Source organism: Cervus elaphus, chromosome 25, assembly GCF_910594005.1.
Source record: "Cervus elaphus chromosome 25, mCerEla1.1, whole genome shotgun sequence".
Classification (NCBI taxonomy): Eukaryota; Metazoa; Chordata; class Mammalia; order Artiodactyla; family Cervidae; genus Cervus; species Cervus elaphus.
In genome coordinates this window covers 20,073,664-20,099,208 of record NC_057839.1, presented here as the reverse complement: position 1 = coordinate 20,099,208, position 25,545 = coordinate 20,073,664, and the positions used below count along the sequence as shown (strand labels likewise).

Here is a 25,545-nt window from a genome sequence, read left to right as displayed (position 1 = left end):
TTCTGAAAGAGATGGGAATACCAGACCACCTGAGCTGCCTCTTGAGAAACCTATATGCAGGTCAGGAAGCAACAGTTAGAACTGGACATGGAACAACAGACTGGTTCCAAATAGGAAAAGGAGTACGTCAAGGCTGTATATTGTCACCCTGCTTATTTAACTTATATGCAGAATACATCATGAGAAACGCTGGGCTGGAAGAAGCACAAGCTGGAATCAAGATTGCTGGGAGATACACAGATGACACCATCCTTATGGCAGAAAGTGAAGAGGAACTAAAGAGCCTCTTGATGAAAGTGAAAGAGGAGAGTGAAAAAGTTGGCTTAAAGCTCAGCATTCAGAAAACTAAGATCATGGCATCTGGTCCCATCACTTCATGGCAAATAGATGGGGAAACAGTGAAAACAGTGGCTGACTTTATTTTTTTGGGTTCCAAAATCACAGCAGATGGTGATTGTAGCCATGAAATTAAAAGATGGTTACTCCTTGGAAGGAAAGTTATGACCAACCTAGATGGCATATTAAAAAGCAGAGACATTACTTTGCCAACAAAGGTCCGTCTGGTCAAGGCTATGGTTTTTCCAGTGGTCGTGTATGGATGTGAGAGTTGGACTGTGAAGAAGGCTGAGCGCCGAAAAATTGATGCTTTTGAACTGTGGTGTTGGAGAAGACTTGAGAGTCCCTTGGACTGCAAGGAGATCCAACCAGTCCATCCTGAAGGAGATCAGTCCTGAGTGTTCATTGGAAGGACTGATGCTGAAGCTGAAACTCCAATACTTTGGCCACCTCATGCGAAGAGTTGACTCATTGGAAAAGACCCTGATGCTGAGAGGGACTGGGGGCATGAGGAGAAGGGGACAACAGAGGATGAGATGGCTGGATGGCATCACCGACTTGATGGACATGAGTTTGAGTAAACTCCAGGAGTTTGTGACGGACAGGGAGTCCTGGCGTGCTGCAATTCATGGGGTCGCAAAGAAAGGACACAGCTGAACGACTGAACTGAACTGAAGATTATTCTCATCACTAGAAAAAAAATTGTAGCTGTGTGTGGTGATGGATGTCAACTTATTGTGCTGATCATATCACAGTATATACAGATCATTATGTTGTACACCTGAAACTAATATAATGTTATATGTCAATTATATCTCTGTAAATAAAAGGAAAAAAGTAAAATTCCAGGTGAAGGGGAAAAATTTGCCATTTAAAAGTGCACAGTTCAGTGATTTTAAGTATATTCCAATGTTGTGTGATTGTTATCACTGTCTGATTTCAGAACATTTGCATCACCCCAGAAAAGAAACCTATACTCTGTAGTAGTCCATTAGTGGTCACTAGATTCTCCTTCACTTCACCCCCCAACATCTGTTAATCAGCTTTCTGTCTTTATGGATTTGCCTGTTCTGGACATTACATATAAATGTGTCAGTGTTAGTCGCTTAGTCGTGTCTGATTCTTTGCAACCCCGTGAACCGTAGCCCACCAGTATCCTCTGTCCCTGGAATTTTCCAGGCAAGAGTACTGGAGTAGGGAACCATTCTCCAAGGGATCAAACCTGGGTCTCCTGCATTACAGGCAAATTCTTTATTATCTCAGCCACCAAGGAAGCCCCAAAAAGTAAAACTGTTAGTCACATCCGTCTCTGTGACCCTATGGACTGTAGCCTGCCAGGCTCTTCTTGTTCATGGAATTCTCCAAGCACGAGTATTGGAGTGGGTAGCCATTCCTTTCTCCATTGTATCTTCCTGACCCATGGATTGAACCTGGGTCTCCTGCATTGCAGGGAGATTCTTTACCATCTGAGCCACCAGGGAAGCCCCTACATATAGGTGGAACTGTTTAATATGTAACCTTTAATGTCTAACTTCTTTCACTTGGCATAATCCATGCTCAGAGTTTATCCATATTATAGCATGTTTCAGCACTTTATTCTTATCTGTGTCTGAATAATAATTCATTTTACTTATTCAATCATCAATTGATACTTGAATTGCTTGTTTGTTTGTTTTTTTCTTCGCTATTGTGAGTAGCATTTACCTAGAAGTTATTGTGTGGACATAATATTTTTAGTTTTTTTGAGTATATTCGTTTATACCTATGAGTGGAATTGCTGAGTCACGGGGTAACTAATGTTTAACATTTAGAGGAACTGCCATGCTATTTTCCATTGCTACACCATGTTTCTCCACATCCTTGCCAAAAGTTGTACATCTTCTTTGGAGAAATCCCTTCAGATTCTTTGCCACTTAAAAAATTAGGTTATTTATCTTTTTATTGTTGAGTTGTAAAAGTTGTGTAAATATTCTAGATAATGTTTTCTTCCCACATATATGCTTTGCAGATATTTTCACCCATTACATGGGTTGTCTTTTCTCTTTCTTGATTAGTATCCTTTGAAGCACCAACAGTTTTGAATTTTGATGAAGTCCAATCTGTCTTTCTTTCGTTGCTCTTTTTTTTTTTCTAAGAAGCCATTGCCTAATTCAAAATCTGATCTGCTTTTGTGTGCTTTTACTTCTGTAGTCCTTTTCTTGCCCTGTATCACCTAAAATATTTACATATGTTCTTCTTTGATCCTAATACTCATTCTTTATCTTTTAACAGAGAGCAGATTAATTTAGCATTGTCAGCAAGTACACTGCAGTTTTTTTGATATGGGATGAATAAGGTTTTGAGATATATTGGAATCCTAATTGTGAAGTCAGCTGTCTTTGTTACCAGAGTTGAAAGATTCCTATAATATGTGTAGATATGCATATGTGATATAGTATGTCTAGGGTTTAGAGGAACCTTAAGAAGCACAAAATCAAGCATAGAGAGATATGGGAAGTAGAATTTAAACTTGAACTGTGGTAAAGGTGATTTATTTTGGTTTGGTTTCTTTCATGATCACATACTTAATATTATTTTTAAACAGATCAATGGCATGTAGTTCGATTTATTTAAAACCCTTCTAGCTGTACTAAATCATCTGGGAGGAGAGAGAAAAATAAATTCATAAGAAGGAATTTCCTTTTAAAAAGAGAATGTGAAAACCCCATAAACTATATCTCCATACGGACTGAAGTAAATATGGATAAATTGATATGATATCTGGATTTGCTTCAAAATTGGTGGTGGGAGGAATGGCAATAGAATTGGTCGTTTGGTAAGATTATGGAACTGGATGAATGGTGTTTGTATGCTTGTAATTTTCATAATGGCTTCCCTGGTGACTCTGGTAGAGACTCCACCTGGCAGTGCAGGAGAGATGGGTTCCTGACCCGCTCAGATCCGCTGGGTGAGGAAGTGGCGGCCCACTCCAGTACTCTTGTCTGGAAAATTCCATGGACAGAGGAGCCTGGCATGCTACAGTCCACGGGGTTGCAAAGAGTTGGACATGATTTAGCGACTGAACAATAACAAATTTTCATAATAGATTTAAAATTTTTAAATAAAAACTTTTTAAAAATGCCCCCTTAAACCTAATCTTTCTCTTTAGTTTCAGATCCAACTTCCAGATATTAACATATGGATTTCCTCTGATATTTCTAATTAAATTGATCAAAAATGGAATCCATTGCCTTTATCTCCAGATTTCTGTATTTTCTGTATTCCTCATATTGATTCCTGGTAGCTTCCCTGGTGGTTCAGACGGTAAAGACTCTGCCTGCAGTGTGGGAGACCCAGGTTCAGTCCCTGGGTCAGGAAGATCCCCTGGAGAAGGCAGCGGCTCACCCACTCCAGCATTCTCGCCTGGAGAATCCCGTGGACAGAGGAGCCTGGGGGGCTACAGTCTGGGGTCGCAAGGAGTTGGACATGACTGAGTGACTGATACTTCACTGTGTTGGTTGATGGAAGCACCATATACCTGGTCTTCCGAGATAGAAACTTCAGACATTGCCAACTTCCCTAATTCCTTGAAGATTTTTGCTCCTGTTATTCTCTCCTGTGCTCTTCCTATCATAGTATTTGGTAATTGCATCATTCATACATAGATGATCTTTCTAGTACCCTCACCTCGTGGTTCTTTGCGCTTGTTTCCTCCTTCCCTCCCATCCCTTCGGTTCCCCTCCCTCCCTCTCCCCTTCCCTCCTTCTAGTGATCCTTCCCTTCTCCTTAGCTCATCACATTCCTGACATCTCCATAATCTTAGTTTCAAGTATCCCAGTTTTCAGTCACCTTTCTGTCTTTCCAGCATATTCCCTCTCGTATCCTGACTCGACTAATCTTTTGACCCCGCCAACATTTATAATCCTACTACTTTTTTATTGTTCTTATCTTTCCCTCATGTCCTCACTTAGCTTTCTTATGAACACCCCCTTATATGTATAACTTAAACCCCCTTGTCCCCTGTTTTGACTAGTAGAACCTCAAATCATTCCCTTATATATGCTTTAAACCTCCTTCCCCTTCTAGAGTGTTTGAAAATGACTGGAGGGGGAAAAAATCATAATTATGCTAACTGGTCACAATTTAAATTCATGATTACTTCCCTTTGAATGAGCAATCATATCTCTAGCCCATTCATTCTTTCCTAGCTGATTTTTCATAAAATCCTTAGTGTTTATTTACTCACCCACACTCTGAGCACATGACCTCGCTTACCATTTCACCGCTGAGAAATACAAGCAATCAGGAAAGAACTTTTACAGACCTACCATCTACCCAGGTACCAGCACCTGCACCTGTAAATCTTCCTCCCTCCTTGGCCATGGGTAAGCTCTTCCTCTCACTTGTGCACTAGATCCTATCTCCGTTTACTTGCCCAAAATTGCTACTTCATCAGTTCTTTGTGCAGTATCATCAATATTTTCTTTGGTACTGAGTTATTTCCATCAACATACTGGACTGTTATTTTTCTCATCTGAAAAAATGGTAACTCTTAATCCCACTTTCACATTCAGGCATTGCTTTTATTTTACTTGATCTGTTAACAGCATTTGACACAGTTGACTCATTCTCTCATCCTTGAAATACCTTCTTAACTTGACTTTTAGGACTTTATTCTTTGGATTTTTCTTTTTTTCTCTGACAATTTTTTACCATTCTTATAACCTTATACCTGGTAATAATACCTCATTGATTTCAAAAAACAAATGCCTGTGCTTTTTTCACTTACATCTTTCTAAAAACTGAGCATAGTAAAGGACCTAAAAAAATCATTGGACTCAGCTAGCTCTCTGGCTAAGTTAGGGAATGTAGAGATTTTTCAGTGGCTACACTCAGAGGCAGCTTAGCTGGATGGACAGAACAAAGGCTTTGGAGAAAGTCTCTGGCACCTTCTTGATCTCCTTTGCTGGTATCTCGTTATGTCCTTGACTCTATACGTTGAAGATCTGTAGACATCTACCTTTGTTCTCTTGGTGGTCATGTCTGCTTTCCTTGCCTTAAATACTGTCTATGTGGGTGTTTTTCAGATACTATCTGTATCAGTGTTTTTTCTTTATTGTTCCTCTCCAAAGAGCCATTTTAGACTTTTTTTTCCACACCTAGTCATACTTTCCCATGAAATTTTAATACTACATATACTCTGTTTGTATGTTATGTTCTTCTATGACTCTACTTTTCTTTATATACCTTTTACTCTGGCCACACTGAATTTGCTATTCCACATTTTACCTTAGCGGTAAAAGGGTTTAAAAGAGTGATTATCTGTTTTCTTAATCGGCATTAGCCAGGCATTGAAAGTAGACATTTCCTTGGATCAGGGCCTCTGCCATCACAGGCTTCCACAGGTAGAGTGGAGCAGAGATTGTGATGACAGGTTCTTGGAGGAAGTAGTGACATTGCAACTAGAGATTGAGTTTTGGCACAGAGCAGAGAATGCGCCTTATTTATCTGTATTCGTACTGCCTGATGATGTCTTTTACTGTTTGAAAGAGGGTATGTTAGTCTGCATGGGCTGCTATAACAAAATTCCATAGAGTGGGTGGCCTAAACAAGAGTTATTTATTTCTCACCCTCCTTGAGGCTGGAAAATCCAACCAAGATTAAGGTGCTGGCTGGTTGGATTCCTGGTAAGAGTCTTCTTCCTGTCTTGCAGATGGCCGGCCATCTTTTCACTGTGTCCTTATATGGTGGAGAGGGAACATCTCCCCTTTCCCCTTTACAAAACCACACATCCTCCTAACAGGAGGACCCTGCCCGCAGGACCTCAGTTCAGTTCAGTTCAGTTGCTCAGTCGTGTCTGACTCTTTGCGACCACATGAACTGCAGCACACCGGGCCTCCCTGTCCATCACCAATTCCCGGAGTTTACCCAAACTCATGTCCATTGAGTCAGTGATGCCATCTAACTATCTCATCCTCTGTCGTCCCCTTCTCCTCCTGCCTTCAATCTTTCCCAACATCAGGGCCTTTTCAAATGAGTCAGCTCTTCACATCAGGTGGCCAAAATATTGGAATTTCAGCTTCAACATCAGTCCTTCTAATAAATACCCAGGACTGATTTCCTTTAGGATGGACTGGTTGGATCTCCTTACAGTCCAAAGGACTCTCAAGAGTCTTCTCCAACACCACAGGTCAAAAGCATCAATTCTTCAGCGCTCAGCTTTCTTTATAGTCCAACTCTCACATCCATACATGACTACTGGAAAAACCGTATCCTTGGCTTAGACGAACCTTTGTTGACAAAGTAATGTCTCTGCTTTTTTAAATATGCTGTCTAGGTTGGTCATGTCTTTTCATTTCATGGCTGCAATCACCATTTGCAGTGATTTTGGAGCCCCCAAAAATAAAGTCAGCCACTGTTTCCACTGTTTCCCCATCGATTTGCCATGAAGTGATGGGACTGGATGCCATGATCTTCGTTTTCTGAATGTTGAGCTTTAAGCCAACTTTTTCACTCTCCTCTTTGACTTTCATCAAGAGGCTCTTCAGTTCCTCTTCACTTTCTGCCATAAGGATGGTGTCGTCTGCATATCTGTGGTTATTGATATTTCTTCTGGCAATCTTGATTCCAGCTTGTGCTTCCTCCAGCCCGGAGTTTCTCAATGATGTATTCTGCATATAAGTTAAATAAGCAGGGTGACAATATATAGCCTTGGCGTACTCCTTCCTGTTTGGAACCAGTCTATTGCAGGACCTCATCTAACCCTAATTACCTTTCAAAGTCACCATCTCCAAATACCATCTCATTGGAATTTAGAACTTCAACATGTGAATTTGAGGGTGGGGCACGGGGAACACAATTCAGTCCGTAGCAGAGGATCTGTGGGTGAACATTCTGAGCCTGGACCACTGTTTAAAACCATAGCAAGACAGTGTTGCACCAAGGAACACCTTTTTGTATAGTGGTTAAGAATGTGACTGTTTAAAATTAAACTGGTTCATTTTCAGTGATTAGTAATTTAATAAAGACTTGACATTTTCAATTAAGCTTTCTATTATATCTGTAGCAGTTTTTAATGTTTAAGTTAGATATCATTATTTGTCTTGGGTAGGTATTTCCTGCATTCTCTTGTAGTGTTGGCATGTATTGCTGTTTCTACTTCCATAGCAAGTTTCTCTTCTAAATATTACAAAAATCAGGTAAGATTTGCCTCCTGGTGTAACATTTAAATTGTCTAGCCTCTTTATATCAGTGCCTATTGGTGGTATTTTTGTTTTGGGGTTTTTGGCAGGGGGACAGGTGTTTTGTTTTTGTTTTTTTAAAGATTCTAAAGTTACCAGTCTGCTTGAGTCCGCTTGGTGTTCACGTTAGCACATCTACAAAGCACTTATTGCACTTCATCACCTGAATTCAGACCTTAAATTCCCTAATGAAAGTTAGGAGTGTAGGTGAAAACTGGAGGGATGGTCAGACATTTTATAAAGTTTTCAGCAGCTTTCCTAGTTATGTTTAAATCTTGTTAATAAATACATGTGCAAATCTACTTTGCCTGGGTTACTGCTGTTGAACACTGTTGAAATACATCCCAGAATATCCCTAGCTCTTGTTAGAATGTAGTTAAGCATGAGAGAAGATGATGTGTACATGTAGATAGAAAAAGTTCACAGATTAATGCAGCTATATTGGCATGGAATTCCCTTTTGAGTAAATCAGAATTTAAGCCAGGGAGCAGTTAGATAGCATTGCTCAATATATGCAGCAGATATCTGTGAAAGTAGTTCACAGCTTTGGGTTAGTGCTTGCTTCGGGAGCACATATCCTAAAAAATTCTGAATTATCAACAACATGTTATTTTAACACCACCACTTTTAAAACTTTGCAAATCTTTTATTGTTAATAAACAATTGAAGAACGATGTATTTTGGATATTTGTCACCCATGAGAATGACCTTCAATTAAAATGTGTTGAGATTTATTTAGTTATTCAACATTAGTTAATATACTCTATAACTTTATTTAATGCAGTTTTCCAAGGTTTGTTTGTTTAAATTTTCACTAGTTCAGTTAGCATCATAATCAGGTAACTTATCATGATTTTAGAAATTCATTTTTTATGTTTTCTTTATTAATAGTTGTGGATACTTTTTTTTTTTGGATACTTTTTTAACCCTCTCTTCCCCCAACCCGAAATATGCAGCATAATGTTAGAAAACTGCAGTGATTTAATACTCTTTAATGTGATCATGGCCCCTTTGTGACATTTTTATTATTATTCTTGTGGATAAAAAAGAATGGAAATTTCCTAAAAATCTGCACAGTGGGCTCTTCTAAACGATAATTTTACCCAAATTGTTAGTGTGCAGTGTGTTTCAAGCATTGCCATAAAAACCCAACAAGATTTGAAGTTCCCCATCAGCCCAGAGAAATTGAGCAGTGTTGAATTTTCACATGCCTTTTCAAAACAATGGACAGATGAGGTAAGAATTGCAAATTTTTTGGTTTGTTTACAATATAAATGAGGTTTGTCCCATTTTAAGTTGTATTTTCTTTATGAAAATTCTTAGCTGTAGCATTCCCACTCTTCGAAGTTACAGCTTTGGGTTTAAAAATCCAATTTTATGTTTAAAATTGTGTCAGAATTCCAGCTTTGTGTTTAAAGTCTAAGAAAGGAAATGCTAGAACTTTTGAATTTAGTTATAAACAGTAACATCTTAAATGTGATAAACCACAACAAAAAGGTCTCTATGTTTGGCAAAATCACATTCCCCAGGGACTTAGGAAACAGCAGCAGCACTGTTACAGTGTCAGCTGAGGCTTTATTTGTGCCCTTCTCTAATGGCTCCTTGTTCCTCCAGAGCTGTTGAAGAAGGTGTGATGCTTACACAGTCCTCATTAAGGATTCTTTTCATCACTGCTTAGATTAGCTAAGGAAGCCTAGATATCAGAGTTTGGGAGTTTGACTTCTACTGGATCTGCTATAATGATCCCTGGAAAATCACCAGATTGTTTTTTTCTGTCCTCATTTATTGGTTGGTGGCATCTAGGAACAGATTGACGTCTACTGTTGGAGAGAATATAAATAATTTATCAATAGCTTTGCAGTAGCTGGCAAGATAAAAAATAATGTATGGATATTTGCATTTAACATTTTTCTAAATAGTGCTCATAGTAACATCCTTTGATTGTCAAATCTAAGCTTTGTATTTTAAAGCAGCACTTTGGAAATCTCCGTTTTTCCCAGTTTTTTCCCATTGAAATATCATCATGTTCCTGAAGGAGCATCCTATTAATAAGTTGAGGAAAGGAATTGTATGTTTTAAAAGACAGCTTTAAAACAAACCTCCTTAGATAACAAAAGTTAATTAACATGTTTTGCTATGATTCTACTTGAAAAGATGCACTCAGATTTGCCTTCTTTACTGGCACTGGTTCTTTTAGCTAAACATACAGGTGATTTATTTTCCTGGAATCAATATTTTGTACAAAATTTAGAAATAATAAGAAACCTATTTAAGACATTTTAATCACATGATACGAGGCTTCAAATGTTTTGAATTCATTGTGTTTTAAGAAAATTTATCAGGATTCTCTTCTGGTAGGAACTGACTTGGAAGAAAGTGCTTCTTTCAAATATTTATTTACCAGCTACTTTGAATTGAGTAAGCATATGCATTTTACTCATCATCTGGAAACAATATTATACCCAGCACTTGTTATGAATGTGTGATTTTATGATTCAGAGCAATATTTAATTTTTTGTTTTTCCTGGTATGGATATTTATACTTTAGTCCCTGCTTGCAGAGAGTAGAAATAGTTTCTATTACCATTTTTTGAAAACTCAGTGTAAAAAAAAAAAAGAGCCTTTCAAACTATGCAGTGGTGTTCTATTGAAAACTGAGGAGGTTACTATATGTTTTACCAAGAATAGATATCCTGGAGAACTATTTATTTAAAATTATTAGCATTTTTTTTTTAATTATTAGCATTTAAGCTAGATTTGTTTTCCTTTCATTTTCACATGAATGATCAGTGACGACTAGTTTATCCAAAGTTTGTGTAAAATTTTTAAAAAATATTTTTAACTAAGGATATTTATAAAGCATTGATTTTTGTCATGTTTTTAAATTTATCAGACTTTAAACAAAAATAGACATTAACTTTTAAGGGTTTGTCAATTGCCATTGTAAACCATCACTGTGCAAGTTTTATTTTTACTAATCATTTTAGTTGTGTTATTCTTTCATGTTTCAGTTTTGAAATTTTTATTTGCATCTTACTACTTTAGAAATATGAAAAGAAAATTTCACATAAACAGCTCAAGATGGACTGATAAAAATAATGTTTACTTGAAAAACTTGTTTTATGTATACTCATGTAATACCTCAAACTCTGTGATTAGGGTAATTAGAAATAGAAAAAAAAGCATGGAGTTTGTAATCCTAGGTATGTCAAAAACAGCTGCAACTTTTTTTTTTAAAGCATGGGTCTGAATTGTTGCTTTTTCATAATTTTCCTTATGTTCTACCACTGTATCCTTTTAATAATATACATATATTTGTTAGCATTTTAAATATTCAGACATTTACATACTTGTAATGATATTTTATTAGTATTCTTGGATGTTTTATTTTAGCTCTTGCCTTCTACATTTGCAACCAAATTATACTTTATATGCTAGACAAAGTTTATGCCAGCCTAATTGGTTGCTGGCATTTCTTAGCCTCACAGCTGCTGTGAATTCAGCTGTGAACTACATATAATAGGATCCTGTTTTCAAAGACCAAAAGGCAATTGTCAACATGTAAAACTTGTTTTTGACAAATAAATATATGAGGTTTTATGGCAAATTAAATAACACCATTAGCAACCTTAAGTATCCATTTTAATTTTAGAGATTAGAAAATCCTGAAATGTAGAATTCATATGCTTGTTATTTTTTCATCACTGGGGCAAAGGTGGCTTGAATTCAGGTGTTTGTTCTTTGATTTGCAGGGTTTTTTTCTTTTTAAAAAAAAATTTGTCTTCTTATTTACTAACAGATTTTTAAAAATTGAGAGCTGGACTTTTTCCCTTTGATTTCTCCATGACAGAACGTTGAGGCTTAAAATGATGTAAAGATATTTCCTAAAATGAACTAAACATAAAACTTTGAAATAAAAAATAGGAATTCAAAATATTTTCTATATTTACATTACTTAGTAAATATTATTTTTATAAATTATTCTGACATCTAAATTTGGCATGAAATTTACATTTCTCTTAGGTTTAACCTTACGAAATTGTCATTTTTTAGGTTAATAAAAATATGGACTATTTTTTTCTTCTTATAGTTATGATGGTTCTTATGTGATTTAATTATATTTAAAAATCTGTTAGTTCTCAATAGTAGAAACCAAGAAGATCCTGTTTTTAAACAATACATTCATCTCCCACTGAAGTCAGTAATCTGTTTCTAAAAGTCAGGTGTTTTGTGTAGAAAATGCTGCCTGGGAATCTATTTGCCTTTATTATAAATAGGAAAAATTGCGATGTGAATCATCGACTCAGACTGGGACTTCCTCGTGGTCCAGTGGTTAAGTCTCTGCACTTCCCATGCAGGGGACGCGGGTTCCATCCCTGACTGCAGAAACTAAGATTCTGTTTGCCATGCAGTGTCATTAAAAAAAAGTAACTGACGTTATAAATCCACCTGCATATAAGATACTGTTAGGTTTAACAATAAATAAAGATTCCAAATCCATTCAGTTCAGTTCAGTTGCTCAGTTGTGTCCGACTTTTTGCGACCCAAATCCATTACATATACAATAAAATCTTTTCTTCCATTATAACTGCTGTTTCCCTGTCCTCACTATATCCTTTCAACATTTTCTTAAATGTTTGGGACCTCATTCAGCGCTGGGCCAAACAAGGACTAAATAAATATAAAAGGCTGTGGAAATACATTTAGGACAAGCACACCATGTCAGAAAGTAGCTGACACTGAGTATCATGCCTATGTTTTGTATCACTTTGATGCTTGGTGTGCATTTTTATTATGATTCTGACCATGTATCAGTTATATTTGGAATGTAACTCAGAACATTTCTTTGCACATTCTTGTTTAAAATGCAAATTGAATTTTGGCATACAGATATAAATCTTTTCCTATTTAAACACTGGCCAAAATATCTTACATTGAGAAATAATTTTTTGAAGTTTGGGTATTAAAAACCAAGAGGTGTTTTCATGGGAAAATGATTGGAAAGACATTTGCAGGATTTCCCTGGTTTGTCAGAACTTTGTAACTATTTTTTTACTTCTCTCTCAACAGATGACATTTTCTACACTATAGTTTATCTTTATAAGTAGGTTGAAGTAAAGCTGAAAACTTTAAAATCTGTCCCTAGATTATTGTTTTAAAAAGTAGTGTTTTGAAACTGTAAGAGTTATTAATTTACATAATATTGATTTTAATATTATAGTGTGAACTTAATAGCTTTAAATCTAACTTTCATTTTCTATGAATATGAAATATAACTTAAAGATGGATTGACACTTGTGGTCAAAATAGTAGAATAAAATTCATGTACTGGCATCCATCTACCCCAGATATGAGAAAACCTTTAAAAAGACATAGCTGAGCTCAAGAACAAGGCATCACCATGGATCAGAAGTGCTAAGGGGTGAGTGAGGCTGAGCAGGTGGTGGTGATCTAGTCGCTAAGTTTTCTCCAACTCTTGTGACCCCATGGACTACATACAGCCTGCCAGGATCCTCGGTCCGTGGGATTTCAGGCGAGGGTAGGTAGCTGAAGTTTGATTCTGAAGGATGATGGGGGACCAAAAAAAAGAATCAGAGTCAGGTTCACTGTTTGAAGACAAAGACTTGTGACGCCTCTTTAAAAATGCTGATAAAAAAAAAATTCCTGGTGATTTGCTCCCCAGAGCTAGATTTAAAGGATATTTTCTTCCAGGGGAGGCAATCCAGTGTAATTAAGGTAGAAATACAAGGGTACTACTCGGCCACTGTGCACTGGGTAAGTCAGACCAATTATTTGTGGCTTTATCTGTTGTGATATATCTCACAGTAGGATTACTGAGAGTCAGAGAATCATAAAGAAAATTAGAAAATCGTTTGAACTGAACAATAACAAAAATACTACCTATGGAAATTTTTAAGATGTGCTAAAAGCTGCTCTTGGAAAGAAATATGTAGCTTTATTTGCTTATAAAGAAAAAAAAAGTTTAAGATGAAAGAACTAAGCATCCACCTTAAGAATTTAAGAAAAAATACCCAAAGTAAGTTGAAAGAAAGAAATAAGGACTAAAAGCAATAATTAAGTATTTAATAACGTATAATAAAGGGGCTTAGCAAACAGAAGTGTTGTTCTTGGGAAAGACAAAATTGACAAATCTCAGATGACTTGTCAAGGAAAAAAGTTGAAAAAGGAATAAAAAGTGATTATCATTACAGATGCCACAGGCATTCAACATAATTAGGAACAACTGTATGCCCCAAATATGAAACCTTAAAAATATAATTATCAAAACAAGAATAGAAGACCACAGCAATCTTATATTAAGGAAATTGAATCTTCTCACAAATAAAACCCTAAACCAAAGTGACTTTAACCACTATCCACCAGACATTCAAGTTTCAAATAATTCTTGTTTTATACCAAGTATTTCAGAATAAAGTTGGTATGAAAAGGAAAAACTTATGGCCAGTATTAAGCTTGATAAATGATGTAAAAGTCTAAAACAAAATATTCAGTGCAATTCTAATCAGAATCTTAACAGGTGGGTTTTTTATTGCTAATTTATTTTATTTTTGGAACTTGACAAGCTGATTCTATAATTTATACAGATCTGCAAAAGTCTTAAGAAGACCCAAAGAAACTTAAACAATAAGAATGTCTGGTAAAATAAGCTCTTCACCAGATAGCAAGATTTATTGCAAAGCTATAAAAGTAATAAGACAATGTAGTTTTGATCCAGGAGTAAAGAAATAGACTTGTGTGAATGATTGGAATTTGATGGGTAGTTTTGCAGATAAGTAGACGGAAGGGCTTTTCAGGAAATAGCACTGGATAAATTTGTTTTTCATGGGGGAGAAATGGAACTTGTGTTATCATACACAAAGATCAAAATAACAGTGGATTACAGCCTTGAATATAAAAGGCTCTGTAAAACTTCATTTTAAAAAAAATGTTGCATTTGTTTCTGCTCTATTGCAAAGTGTATCTGTTTTATATATATATATATATATACATATATTCTCTTTAGATTCTTTCCCCATATTGATCATTACAGAGTATTTAAAAGAATTCCATGTGAGTCCTGTAAAACATTAGAAGAAAATATAGGAAACTTTCTTGATGACCTGAATCTCAGGACGAATTTTTTGACTTAAAAAGCCATAATTGAGAAATACATATGTATATATTTGACTGCATTAAAATTAAAACTCATCTAGTTCATCATAAGACACATAAAAAAAGTGAAAAGATAAGCCATAACTTTGGAGGAAGTGTTTGTTACCCATGTAACAAGATTATTACCAAGAAAATATATAGTGAATTTCTGTAGAGAAGTAGTTAAAAAAAAATTTTAAAAACACATGAAAGGCCTCAATGCCCAGTGAACTCGAAATAGGCATAACTTCATTAAGTTAGAGAAATTAGAACCACAGTGTGATGTATTAAATATAAATTAAATGTGACAAATATTTTAAGTATTATTTTGAGTATGAAGTAATTGCTAGTGGGATTACAAATTTTTACAGGTACAGCCACTGTAAGAAACATCATAACACTAAGTTGAAAAGCTATAGATGTTTTTTACTGTGTATTTCTTCTCATTGTATGTTCAGGATACTTGTATATTTGTATCAGTACACATATGTAGGAATGCCTGCAGCACCATTCCTAACAGTAGAACCATAAAAACAGATGTCCATCAACAGAATAAATTTTGGCATATTCATACATAGTGAAAATGGACATAAATGAGTGAACAGTGACATAAGTGAATCGTGGGAAAAAAGCTGTTAGGCAAAAGAAAGAAGTCTTAAAAGTAGTGTCCATTTGTGTACAATTTAAAAATAGGCAAACTTTAGGTTGTTGTGTGTGTTACATTTATAAGTGAAAAAACTGTAAAGAAAAGCCACAGTATGATTATCTCAGATATCAGAGTTTTGGTTACTTCAGTTGGGGTGAAAGGGGGAGGAAGAAGGAATTTCACTTAGGCGGGGGTGGGGGGTGGTGGCGGCGGGAGTGGTGGGGGGATGTGAAGTTTCAAAGGTATTGATTCTTAACCTGGCTCATACACGGGTGTTTGCTCTAATATGTTTTAAAGTGTAGATGTGAGTGTGATACAGCTTACAAATTACAAGTCAGTGGGGAATCAGACAATTAGGATAGAGGATGGGGAAATGACAATTTAGGATAGAGTATAGGAATATTTTCAAACCAGAGAAATGGGATGGTCACATGCAGGGCCACATGGGAAGATTGTCACAGATTCTAGAAAAGGTATTTCTAACCTTGATTTGTCTATGAGCTTGTGATTCTGTATCTGTAGTTGTCTTATTAACACCAGTGCATGACTGTTAAGAACATAGACTTAGATAAACTACATCATTGTTCCACCATTTCATAGCATCATTTTCCCAGTCATCCAGGCTCAAATTTTCCTATAATACTTACACATTATTATATCACTAAATCATGGTGATTTTTTCCCTTTGAAAAATCTCACATATCTGTCCCTGTTTTTATTATATAACACCTCTGTTTACAGCTGATTACCATTTGACTTTTGAAGAAATCAAATTGTAAGTTTTTACTATAATAAAGTATAATATTTGTGTATCTCAACTGAGCCTTATATCAAACAGACAAAAAAAATCTTCAAAGGCATTTTGGGAATTCAGTCTTAGAATTTTTTTCAAGGACATCATTTGGTAATCATAATAAAACCCTGCATGCTGCACAGATGCTCCAGATATTTCTAGTTATCTAAACCACTGGCAAAAAGCAAACACTCAAGACTTCATTGGTTCATTCAGATCCAGTCTTTTTATTTATTTCTTATTGCTGGAATTTCACATTCATTTCTTGTTGATGAATAAACTGAACTGTGGTAGAGATAAACCAACATTTTCTCAATTCTGCCCTACTAAATATCTAGAGTTTAGTCTTAACTGGTGGATCAGCTGCTTTTGACTCGAGAAGCTCTATACAGTCAGCAAAAACAAGATCAGGAGCTGACTGTGGCTCAGATCATGAGCTTCTCATTGCGAAATTCAGACTTAAATTGAAGAAAGTAGAGAAAACCACAAGACCATTACCTAAATCAAATCCCTAACGATTATACAGTGGAAGTAACAAATAGATTCAAAGATTAGATCTGATAGATAGATAGAGTGCCTGAAGAACTATGGATGGAGGTTCTAACATTGTATAGGAGGCCGTGATCAAAACCATCCTCCCAAAAAAGAAATGCAAAAAGGCAAAATGGTTGTCTGAGGAGGACTTACAAATAGCTGAGTAAAGAAGAGAAGCTAAAGGCAAAGGGAAAAGGAAGGATATACCCATCTGAATGTAGAATTCCAAAGAATAGCAAGGAGAGGTAAGAAAGCCTTCCTAAGTGATGAATGCAAAGAAATAGAGGAAAACACCAGAAAGGGAGACACTAGAGATCTCTTCAAGAAAATTAGATACCAAGAACATTTCACGCAGATGGGCACAATAAAGGACAGAAACGGTATGGACCTAACAGAAAAAGAAGATATTAAGAAGAGGTGGCAAGAATATACAGAATAACTATACAAAAAAATCTTCATGACCCAGATAACCACAGTGGTGTGATCACTCACCGAGAGCCAGACATCCTGGAATATGAAGTCAAGTGGGCCTTAGGAAGTATCACTACAAGCAAAGCTAGTGGAGGTGATGGAATTCCAGCTGAGCTATTTCAAATCCTAAAAGACGATGTTGTGAAAGTACTACACTCGATATGCCAGCAAATTTGGAAAACTCAGCAGTTGGCCACAGGACTGGAAAAGGTCAGTTTTCATTCCAATCCCAAAGAAAGGAAATGCCAAAGAATGCTCAAACTACCACACAATTGCACTCATCTCACATGCTGGCAAAGTAAGGCTCAAAATTCTCCAAGCTAGGCTTCAACACTACATGAACTAAGAACTTCCAGATTTTCAACCTGGATTTAGAAAAGGCAGAGGAACCAGAGATCAAATTGCCAACATCTGTTGAATCATCAAAAAAGCAAGAGAGTTCCAGAAAAACATCTGCTTTATTGACTGTGTCAAAGCCTTTGACTGTGTGGATCACAACAAACTGGAAAACTCTTCAAGAGATGGGAATATCAGACCACCTCACCTGCCTCCTGAGAAATCTGTATGCAGGTCAAGAAGCAATAGTTAGAAGTGGACATGGAACAACAGACTGGTTCCAAATAGGAAAAGGAGTACGTCAAGGCTGTATATTGTCACCCTGCTTATTTAACTTATATGCAGAGTACATCATGAGAAATGCTGGACTGGATGAAGCACAAGCTGTAAAATATCAGTAACCTCAGATATGCAGATGACACCACCTTTATGCCAGAAAGCGAAGAAGAACTAAAGAGCCTGTTGATCAAAGTGAAAAGGGGAGTGAAAAAGTTGGCTTAAAGCTCAACATTCAGAAAACTAAGATCATGGCGTCTGGTCCCATCACTTCATGGCAAATAGATGGGGAAATAGTGGGAACAGTGGTAGACTTTATTTTCTTGGGCTCCAAAATCACTGCAGATGGTGACTCCAGCCATGAAATTAAAAGACGCTTGCTACTTGGAAGAAAAGTTACTAAAAAGCAGAGACGTTACTCTGCTAACAATGTCTGTCTAGTCAGAGCTATGGTTTTTTTCAGTAGTCATGTATGGATGTGAGAGTTGGACTATAAAGTAAGCTGAGCGCCGAAGAATTGATGCTTTTGAACTGTGGTGTTGGAGAAGATTTTTGATAGTCCCTTGGACAGCAAGGAGATCCAACCAGTCCATCCTAAAGGAGATCAGTCCTGAATATTCATTGGAAGGACTGATGCTGAAGCTGAAACTCCAATACTTTGGCCACCTGATGTGAAGAACTGACTGATTTGAAAAGATCTTGATGCTGGGAAAGATTGAAAGCGGGAGAAGGGGATGACAGATGATGAGATGGTTGGATGGCGTCACTGACTCAATGGACATGAATGAGTTTTTGATGGACAGGGAAACCTGGCATGCTGCAGTCCACTGGGTCGCAAAGAGTTGGACACGACTGAGCTGAACTGAACTGAACAGGAAGATTCCACATGCTAGGGGGCTACTAAGCCCAGGAGCTGCAACTATTGAGCTTGTGTGCCTAGAGCCCAGGCTCTTCAACAAGAGAAACCACCCCAAGAAGAAGCCACCACAACTAGTGAGTAGCTTCCTCTTACCACAGCTAGAGAAAAGCCCATGTAGCAGCCAAGATCCCGTGCCACACCCCTCAAAAAAAGAATGGTGGTGTTGGTCTTGCCTTTTGAAGCATTCACATGCTTTTCCCTAGTCTCATTAATGTGATAATTCTGTTGGAAATTGCATGGAGATCCCTATCTGTACTGCTCTTCAACAACTTCAAGCACAGCCTCTCCATTTCTTGCTGGAAGTTATTTATGGTAGTTCAGTGCTCAGATACATCTTCTTTGGGGTCATTTCCTATTGAAGAAATTGTTATCAATGTGTTATGTTAACCTTTATAGCAATAATCTTCTTGGCCCTACTAGTGGATATTATGGTTGGAGGCTGCTAAAGGTGTTGGGGTGGGGGACGAGTGGCTGCTGGGTCTCAGCCTCACTACTCATGCTATAGCGATGGTGATAAATTTGGAGGCTGATGCAAGCCGTGGTAGCTCCTCTTAGGGGAACTTCTTCCGCTTCAGGGAGCACATTTAGCTGATAGCCTTAATATCTTTAAGGCTCCGTAGCTCTTGAGCTGAGGCCTTGATGTTTCCTGGGAAACCTTCAGCTAGTGAGTGGCCATGAGTACTAGAGCATTTCCGTTTTGGCCCGCTGTCGGGCTCCTTTAATGGTCAGTCTTTGCTCTGGAGCTCCGTGAAGGGTTGGCCAAGACTGTCAGATCTGCCTCACCATCTGAGGCTTCCTTTGCGTCCCCTTTCTTTTACAGGTTTCAGCTAATGCATCACAGTCTGAAAGTTTTCCATGACTAGTCCTGTTTCCTTCTCCTTTTCTCTTTTACAGTAAACCTTTTGTTCTCATAACTATCTCAACATCTGCTTCCCAGAGGACCCAACTGACACATACTATTTGTACTGGTTATTTACCTAATTTCTGTCCAAATCAAACTTCAGTGAACGTTATCTAATTTCCCTAAAAAGCCTCTCCCTTGAATCCTCTTAGTATTTTCCAGTTCATCATTTCCCTCCACTCCCAACACTTGCTTCCCTAATGTCCACTTAATCTGAATAAATGACCCCACTATTTACTCAGTTGCTTTTATATTTGTCTTTACATTTTAGTCCTTGACCCATTTAGAACTTTTTGAGGGGAGTGAAAATACTGTGTGAGACAGCGATCAGTCGGTAAAACTGGAGAAATACGGTAGTCAGGGGTGACTGAGGTCACAGAGGTAGGGAGGGGTCAGATCGTGGAGGGCCTTGTTTCGGGACATTAACGGCCATCACTTTGGCTTTTACTCTGTGTGGGATGGGAGCCACTGGAAGGTCTTGAGCAAAGGAATAATCTGACTTGGTTTTTACCAGGAATGTTTAGACTGTTCTATAAAGCATAGGCAGTAGAAGAGAGAGTAGTTGGGAGAGAATTGCCATAATCCAAGATTAAGGCCTTGGCGACTTATACCAAGGTGATTGCTGTGGAATTGGTAACAAATGATACTATTTGGGGTAAAACTCAGGCCAACATCATTTTATTTTAAAAAAAAGAAACCTCTCTAGGAGTTTCTGGGTACACAGTGAGCGTTGAGGATCTGTGCTACAGCTTATAAATGTTTCCAGGGGTATTTGGAATTTAAGCCACACAGGCATCTTCCTCGTCAGCTTAATTTTAGGAGAGTAGAGAAACATAGTGATAATAGCAAGTGCTTTTGCATGTGACTGAGGTTCAGATATGTGCCAACTAATAGCTGTGTGACTGTGAGCCTCAGTATCTTCATTTTAAAGAAAGAGATCTCCACTTCGTAGGTATGTTTGTGATGTTAAATGAACCAGTGTAGATTTTATTTTATTTATTTTTTTTTTACCAGTGTAGATTTTAAATGAGCCGGTCTTTGATGTATGTGTGCTCACAAAGTAGTAGTTTAAAGGTCTAACCTATCATATTGGTAAAAAATATTTTAAATTGATAATGCTCAGTGTTGATGAGGATATAGAAGAATAGGCCCCATCGTTGGTGGGAATATAGAGACCAATTTTCAAGTAACTGTCAAAATTTCAGTTTCCTTAACCCAGTCTGCTTCTAGAAATTTTATTAATGAAAACATTCATATTATGTACTTATACTCAGTGCAACATCTTTTAATGGCAAACAATTGGAAACAGTTTAAATTCTTCTTCTTAAAAGAATAAATTATGATGTATTCCTTTTATAGAATGCTTATGAAGTTGTTAAAATTAATGTTGATCCATAATGCTGTCGTGGGAAGATTCCAGTGTATATTTTAGTTTTTAAAAAAGCACTAATAAAAAAAAAAGCACTAATATATTGCTGACAGTATATACTTAAATCTTCAAATGAACTCTTTTTTTATAAAGCTCTGGAGCTCTTTTCTAACAGATATGCATTGTTAAGTGTTAGTCGCTCAGTCGTGCCTGACTCTTTGCGACCCCATGGACTGTAGCCCACCAGGCTCCTCTGTCCATGAGATTTTCCAGGCAAGGATACTGGAGTGGGTTGCCATTTCCTTCTCCAGGGGATCTTCCCAACCCAGGGATCGAACCCGGGTCTCCTGCACTGCAGGCAGATTCTTCACCGACTGAGCTACAAGGGAAGCCCCTTAAATCTTCAATATTTGAAATTTTAACAAGATTATATGTATTCATCACTTAATTTTTATATGAGCCCATATAGAAAAAATAACTGGACTTTTTGGACTCAGATTCCTTTTCCTAATAATTTCTAAACAATTTGATCAATTGAATAGGGAATGATAGTGAAATTTAAGTTAAAAGTATTTTATATCTATATAGTATTAAAAATTGCTTCATGAATTTTTGTTATGTGTTCTTCAGGATCATTGTTGGCTCATAGTAAGGACACTTTAACATTGGAGCTGATGTAACAGTATAAAATTTCAGGCATTCCATGTCACTGTGTAACCATTTATCACCTATGCTGAAAATAAAACTTTCAATCTAATCCAGTTTCTTGAGTTCTTGGTCTTAACAAGTGGCAGATTCATTTATGGTTCTATAGACAAACCTCATTCCCCAATCCCAAGAATCTGTGCAAATCCCTCATATCATAGTTTTTTAAACTTGTAAATTATAAAATTATTTTTGACAGTGTTTAGGGATACCATAATTTGTAACATTTTAAAAGTGTATATTTTATTCCAATTAGGCCGAATACATCAAGCAATGGTAACATCTTTAAATGAAGATAACGAAAGTGTAACTGTTGAATGGATAGAAAATGGAGATACAAAAGGCAAAGAGGTATGATCACTAGGTTAAATTTTATTTCTGGTCTTAAAATCAAGATTCCGAATATGCAACAAAACAGAAAATTGTGTAGTTTAATATAGTGCATGTATCTGCTATCATTCCTTGAAAAACTTTCAAAGTGATTAAAACATTTCACTCAAAGAAAGTTAGATACCTCCTGCCTATCTCATGTAATTAGACAAATAATCAGACCACAAAATACTACCTTAAGAGAGATTCTTTTAAATAAATAGATGTTGGTTGTAATTCTAGGTAATCTAATTTTTAAGGTAATACTATTCATTAGGCTGAAATTGTTTAACATTTACCCTTTATGTATAAATTTATTTGAAAATGAAAGATTGTCTAAATTCACTCTGAAAATATATGCATTTTGAAAAACAGATTGACCTGGAGAGCATCTTTTCACTTAACCCTGACCTTGTACCAGATGAAGAAATTGAGCCCAGTCCAGAGACACCCCCACCTCCAACATCCTCAGCCAAAGTAAACAAAATTGTAAAGGTTAGTGATACAAATTCAGAGCGGGGTATGTGTGTGTATTCTTGTTTGAAATGGGACTGTGAAGAGTATGTATTTGTTTGCTTTTAAGAAAAACCTTAATTCTTTCTGCCATCTACATGTATATATACACACACATACTTTAAAGGATTGAAAAGTTATCTAATTCACAATTCTAGATTCTAGAAATTTCATGACTGGTTACAATTTTTCGTAAGACTAGTAGTTTATTAGAAGACATTGGTCAAAATCGTTTGCTTGTTAGTATTTGTTGAGTGAATACATATGACTTTGATAAAGAAAAAATTAGTTTCTTTTTCATAATGAATTCCCATTTTAGTAGTCTTTTCAAATAGTAATTCTCCTGTTTAGATTTATTTTTAAAAATGAGATGACATTTTAGATTAACTATTTCTGTATTATCTGTGAAGATAAATTTTAAAGCCATGCTATGTCCCTCCTAACAGTTAAAAATGTATGTGATTTTTAAATTATTTTAAAGTAATTCCTCTTCTCTATTGAAATGTCTCAATGTTAAAACTTTGTATCAAAATACAACTTTTTAAAAATCAGAAAACTGTCAGATAGTCCCTGACAGTTGTTAAATCTGCAGTTCTTTGTGTTCAAAATTTTTTGCATTGTTGATTTTATATTCTACAGAAATTAATAAGATTTTAGCCCTGTAGCAGCTCACTGTCTTGCATGGAAGACATTCATAGGCATCCACATATAATATGATAGAAATTCAACAATATCAGCAAAACATTCTGCTTTTATGAACGTAAGACATTTTCAGCTCATATAATTTCAGCATATTGAGAATCTCTGCTTAGTGATCCCCCTTAGAATTACTCCCTTGTAAATGGACTGTTGTTCATATTTGGCTTCACAGCTTTGAAGGATCTTCATAGTTTATCCTTATTGATATGTCCTTAGCAACCTTTGCTGTGTATTAGAATCACCTGGAAATTTTTCAGAATACACTTGATTCCTAACCCCACTCCTAGAGATTCAGTTTTATTTTATCTAAAGAGTGGCCCTAGCATCAATATTCTTTTAATAGTAGCCATCTGATTTGATGTGCAGTTAGCATTAAACCTCACAGCATTATTTGGTATCTTTTTTTAGGTGAATATTAAATAAAGTCTTGGTAAATAAATAATAGGACCAAAAACTTGCTGCCCTTATGTACTCAGTTTGAAGTCTTTAAAAGTCTAATGAAACCTTTTAGTAAAAACCAACAGTGTATTTCATAGTATTTTGATGTTTCAGTTTAACAATGAGCTGTACATTGCCTAAAAATTGTTTTGTTACTTACCCCTGACGTCCAAAGATGAAATGTATTACATGATTTTGGCAGGATAGCATGATGATTAAAAAACACCCACTTTAATGAAATTATTTAATCTGTTTTTGCTTCAGTTTCCTCATCTGTGAATCCAGAATAGCAATAATAATGACCTCATAGGGTTGTTGTGAAGATTAAATGAATTAATACATATGAAACCCTTTGAACAGTACCTGGCTCATTTTAATTCCTGCCTATTTTGGGACAGTGGCAGGATATTTAAATAAACTTGAATATTGATGGCATTACTGGTAATTTATTATAAGATAATTTTAGTTTTTCTCCATTTATTTTTTCCCTTTTTTCCATTTAGTTTTGTATTATTGTATGTCTTAATCTATTTTTGTTTAATTAAAGGAAGCTGATTATGATAGATATACATATGAGGAATAAACAGAAAAAGTAAAATGAATGTTTTCTTTATTATAGAATCGACGGACTGTGGCTTCTATTAAGAATGAACCTCCTCCAAGAGATAATAGAGGTAAAATTTTTATGTATTAATTTTGCCTATGGTCCTGCCAAGGTAAATCAAAAGTAAACATTACCCCTGGTGTTATTATTCATTTAAACTTTATATGGCTAATTTTTAAGATTGGTATCTTCTTGATTTCCCGAGACAATAATGTCAGTGATATCTAAAAAATGATTTGTAAAGGTATATGATAAATGTGAAATTCCATGTTATGTGCAGTTTTGATTCATCTTATTTACTCAATCATTTTTCAGATTTGAAGAGAGTATTATGAGAAAGAAAGGAATGGGGAAGTAGTCAATTGATTTAACAAGGGCAAATTTATCATTGACATTTTTACATAATTTTTTGGCTAACAGACTTTTAAAAAGGATCATGGGTAACTGAAGACAAGTTGAATAGGTATAAATTGTAGTTAATTTCAGGACTCTCATATGTTTTCAGCTGAGTGATGTAAAGCTTAGTTAATCCTTTTCTGCTGTTCAGAATGGTCCTTTCTAGTAGTGATGTTTCCTTGTATGTACAGATGATGAGGCAGGATAGCCGTGGGTATTAGAGGAGTCAAGGCAGACGGAAAGGCCTGCACTCTCAGCACTATTCTTTGAGTCTAGCGAAAATTTACATTTCTTTGTAAAATGTGATGTTTGTATTTAACTCAATATTGTTTTTTCCACTTCTGTAACATCCACAGTAGGAAATTTTCTGTTGAAGATTTGCCTGTTTGAGGAGCAGAGTGGGATCTAAAATACAAGGAGGGTTGAGATACTTTTACATTGTTACTGTCTATATGTCTGAATTGTTTGAGTTTTTCCAAATGAGAGTGCATATAAAATCTGTATTTTGCCCACTTTTTTTTTTAATGATTATTTAAAATCAAGCTTGGCTTTGGTTTTATATAAATTATTCAGATTGAGTTTTGTAGCTACAGTTACATTGGTAAAACCTAAGTCTGTACATGTTACTCTGAAAACCTTTCAGCTTGTCAGTGTATTGACCAGAATTGATTATTATTACATATATTTGAAAATTGTGTTTCCCTTTCAGTGGTTGGTTCTGCACGTGCGCGGCCTAGTCAGCTTCCCGAACAGTCTTCCTCTGCACAACAGAATGGTAGTGTTTCAGATATATCTCCAGTTCAAGCTGCAAAAAAGGAATTTGGACCCCCTTGTATGTAAATCACGTATCAAGGATTCAGTCATTTTA

At 36.1% G+C, this 25,545-nt stretch overlaps 1 protein-coding gene across 5 annotated transcripts in view; it reads left to right on the top strand.

The window, feature by feature from the left end:
- Positions 1-25,545, top strand: part of KIF2A (kinesin family member 2A) — a 71,593-nt gene that overhangs the window by 19,389 nt on the left and 26,659 nt on the right. For 3 of the 5 annotated variants that reach the window (XM_043887149.1, XM_043887145.1, XM_043887146.1), the window contains exons 2-5: positions 21,915-22,009; positions 22,403-22,522; positions 24,297-24,351; positions 25,387-25,509. In XM_043887149.1, the coding sequence (XP_043743084.1) occupies positions 21,915-22,009; positions 22,403-22,522; positions 24,297-24,351; positions 25,387-25,509 (393 nt within the window). The remainder of the gene's footprint in view (positions 1-21,914; positions 22,010-22,402; positions 22,523-24,296; positions 24,352-25,386; positions 25,510-25,545) is intronic. The other 2 variants (XM_043887148.1, XM_043887147.1) reach the window with 1 other exon arrangement.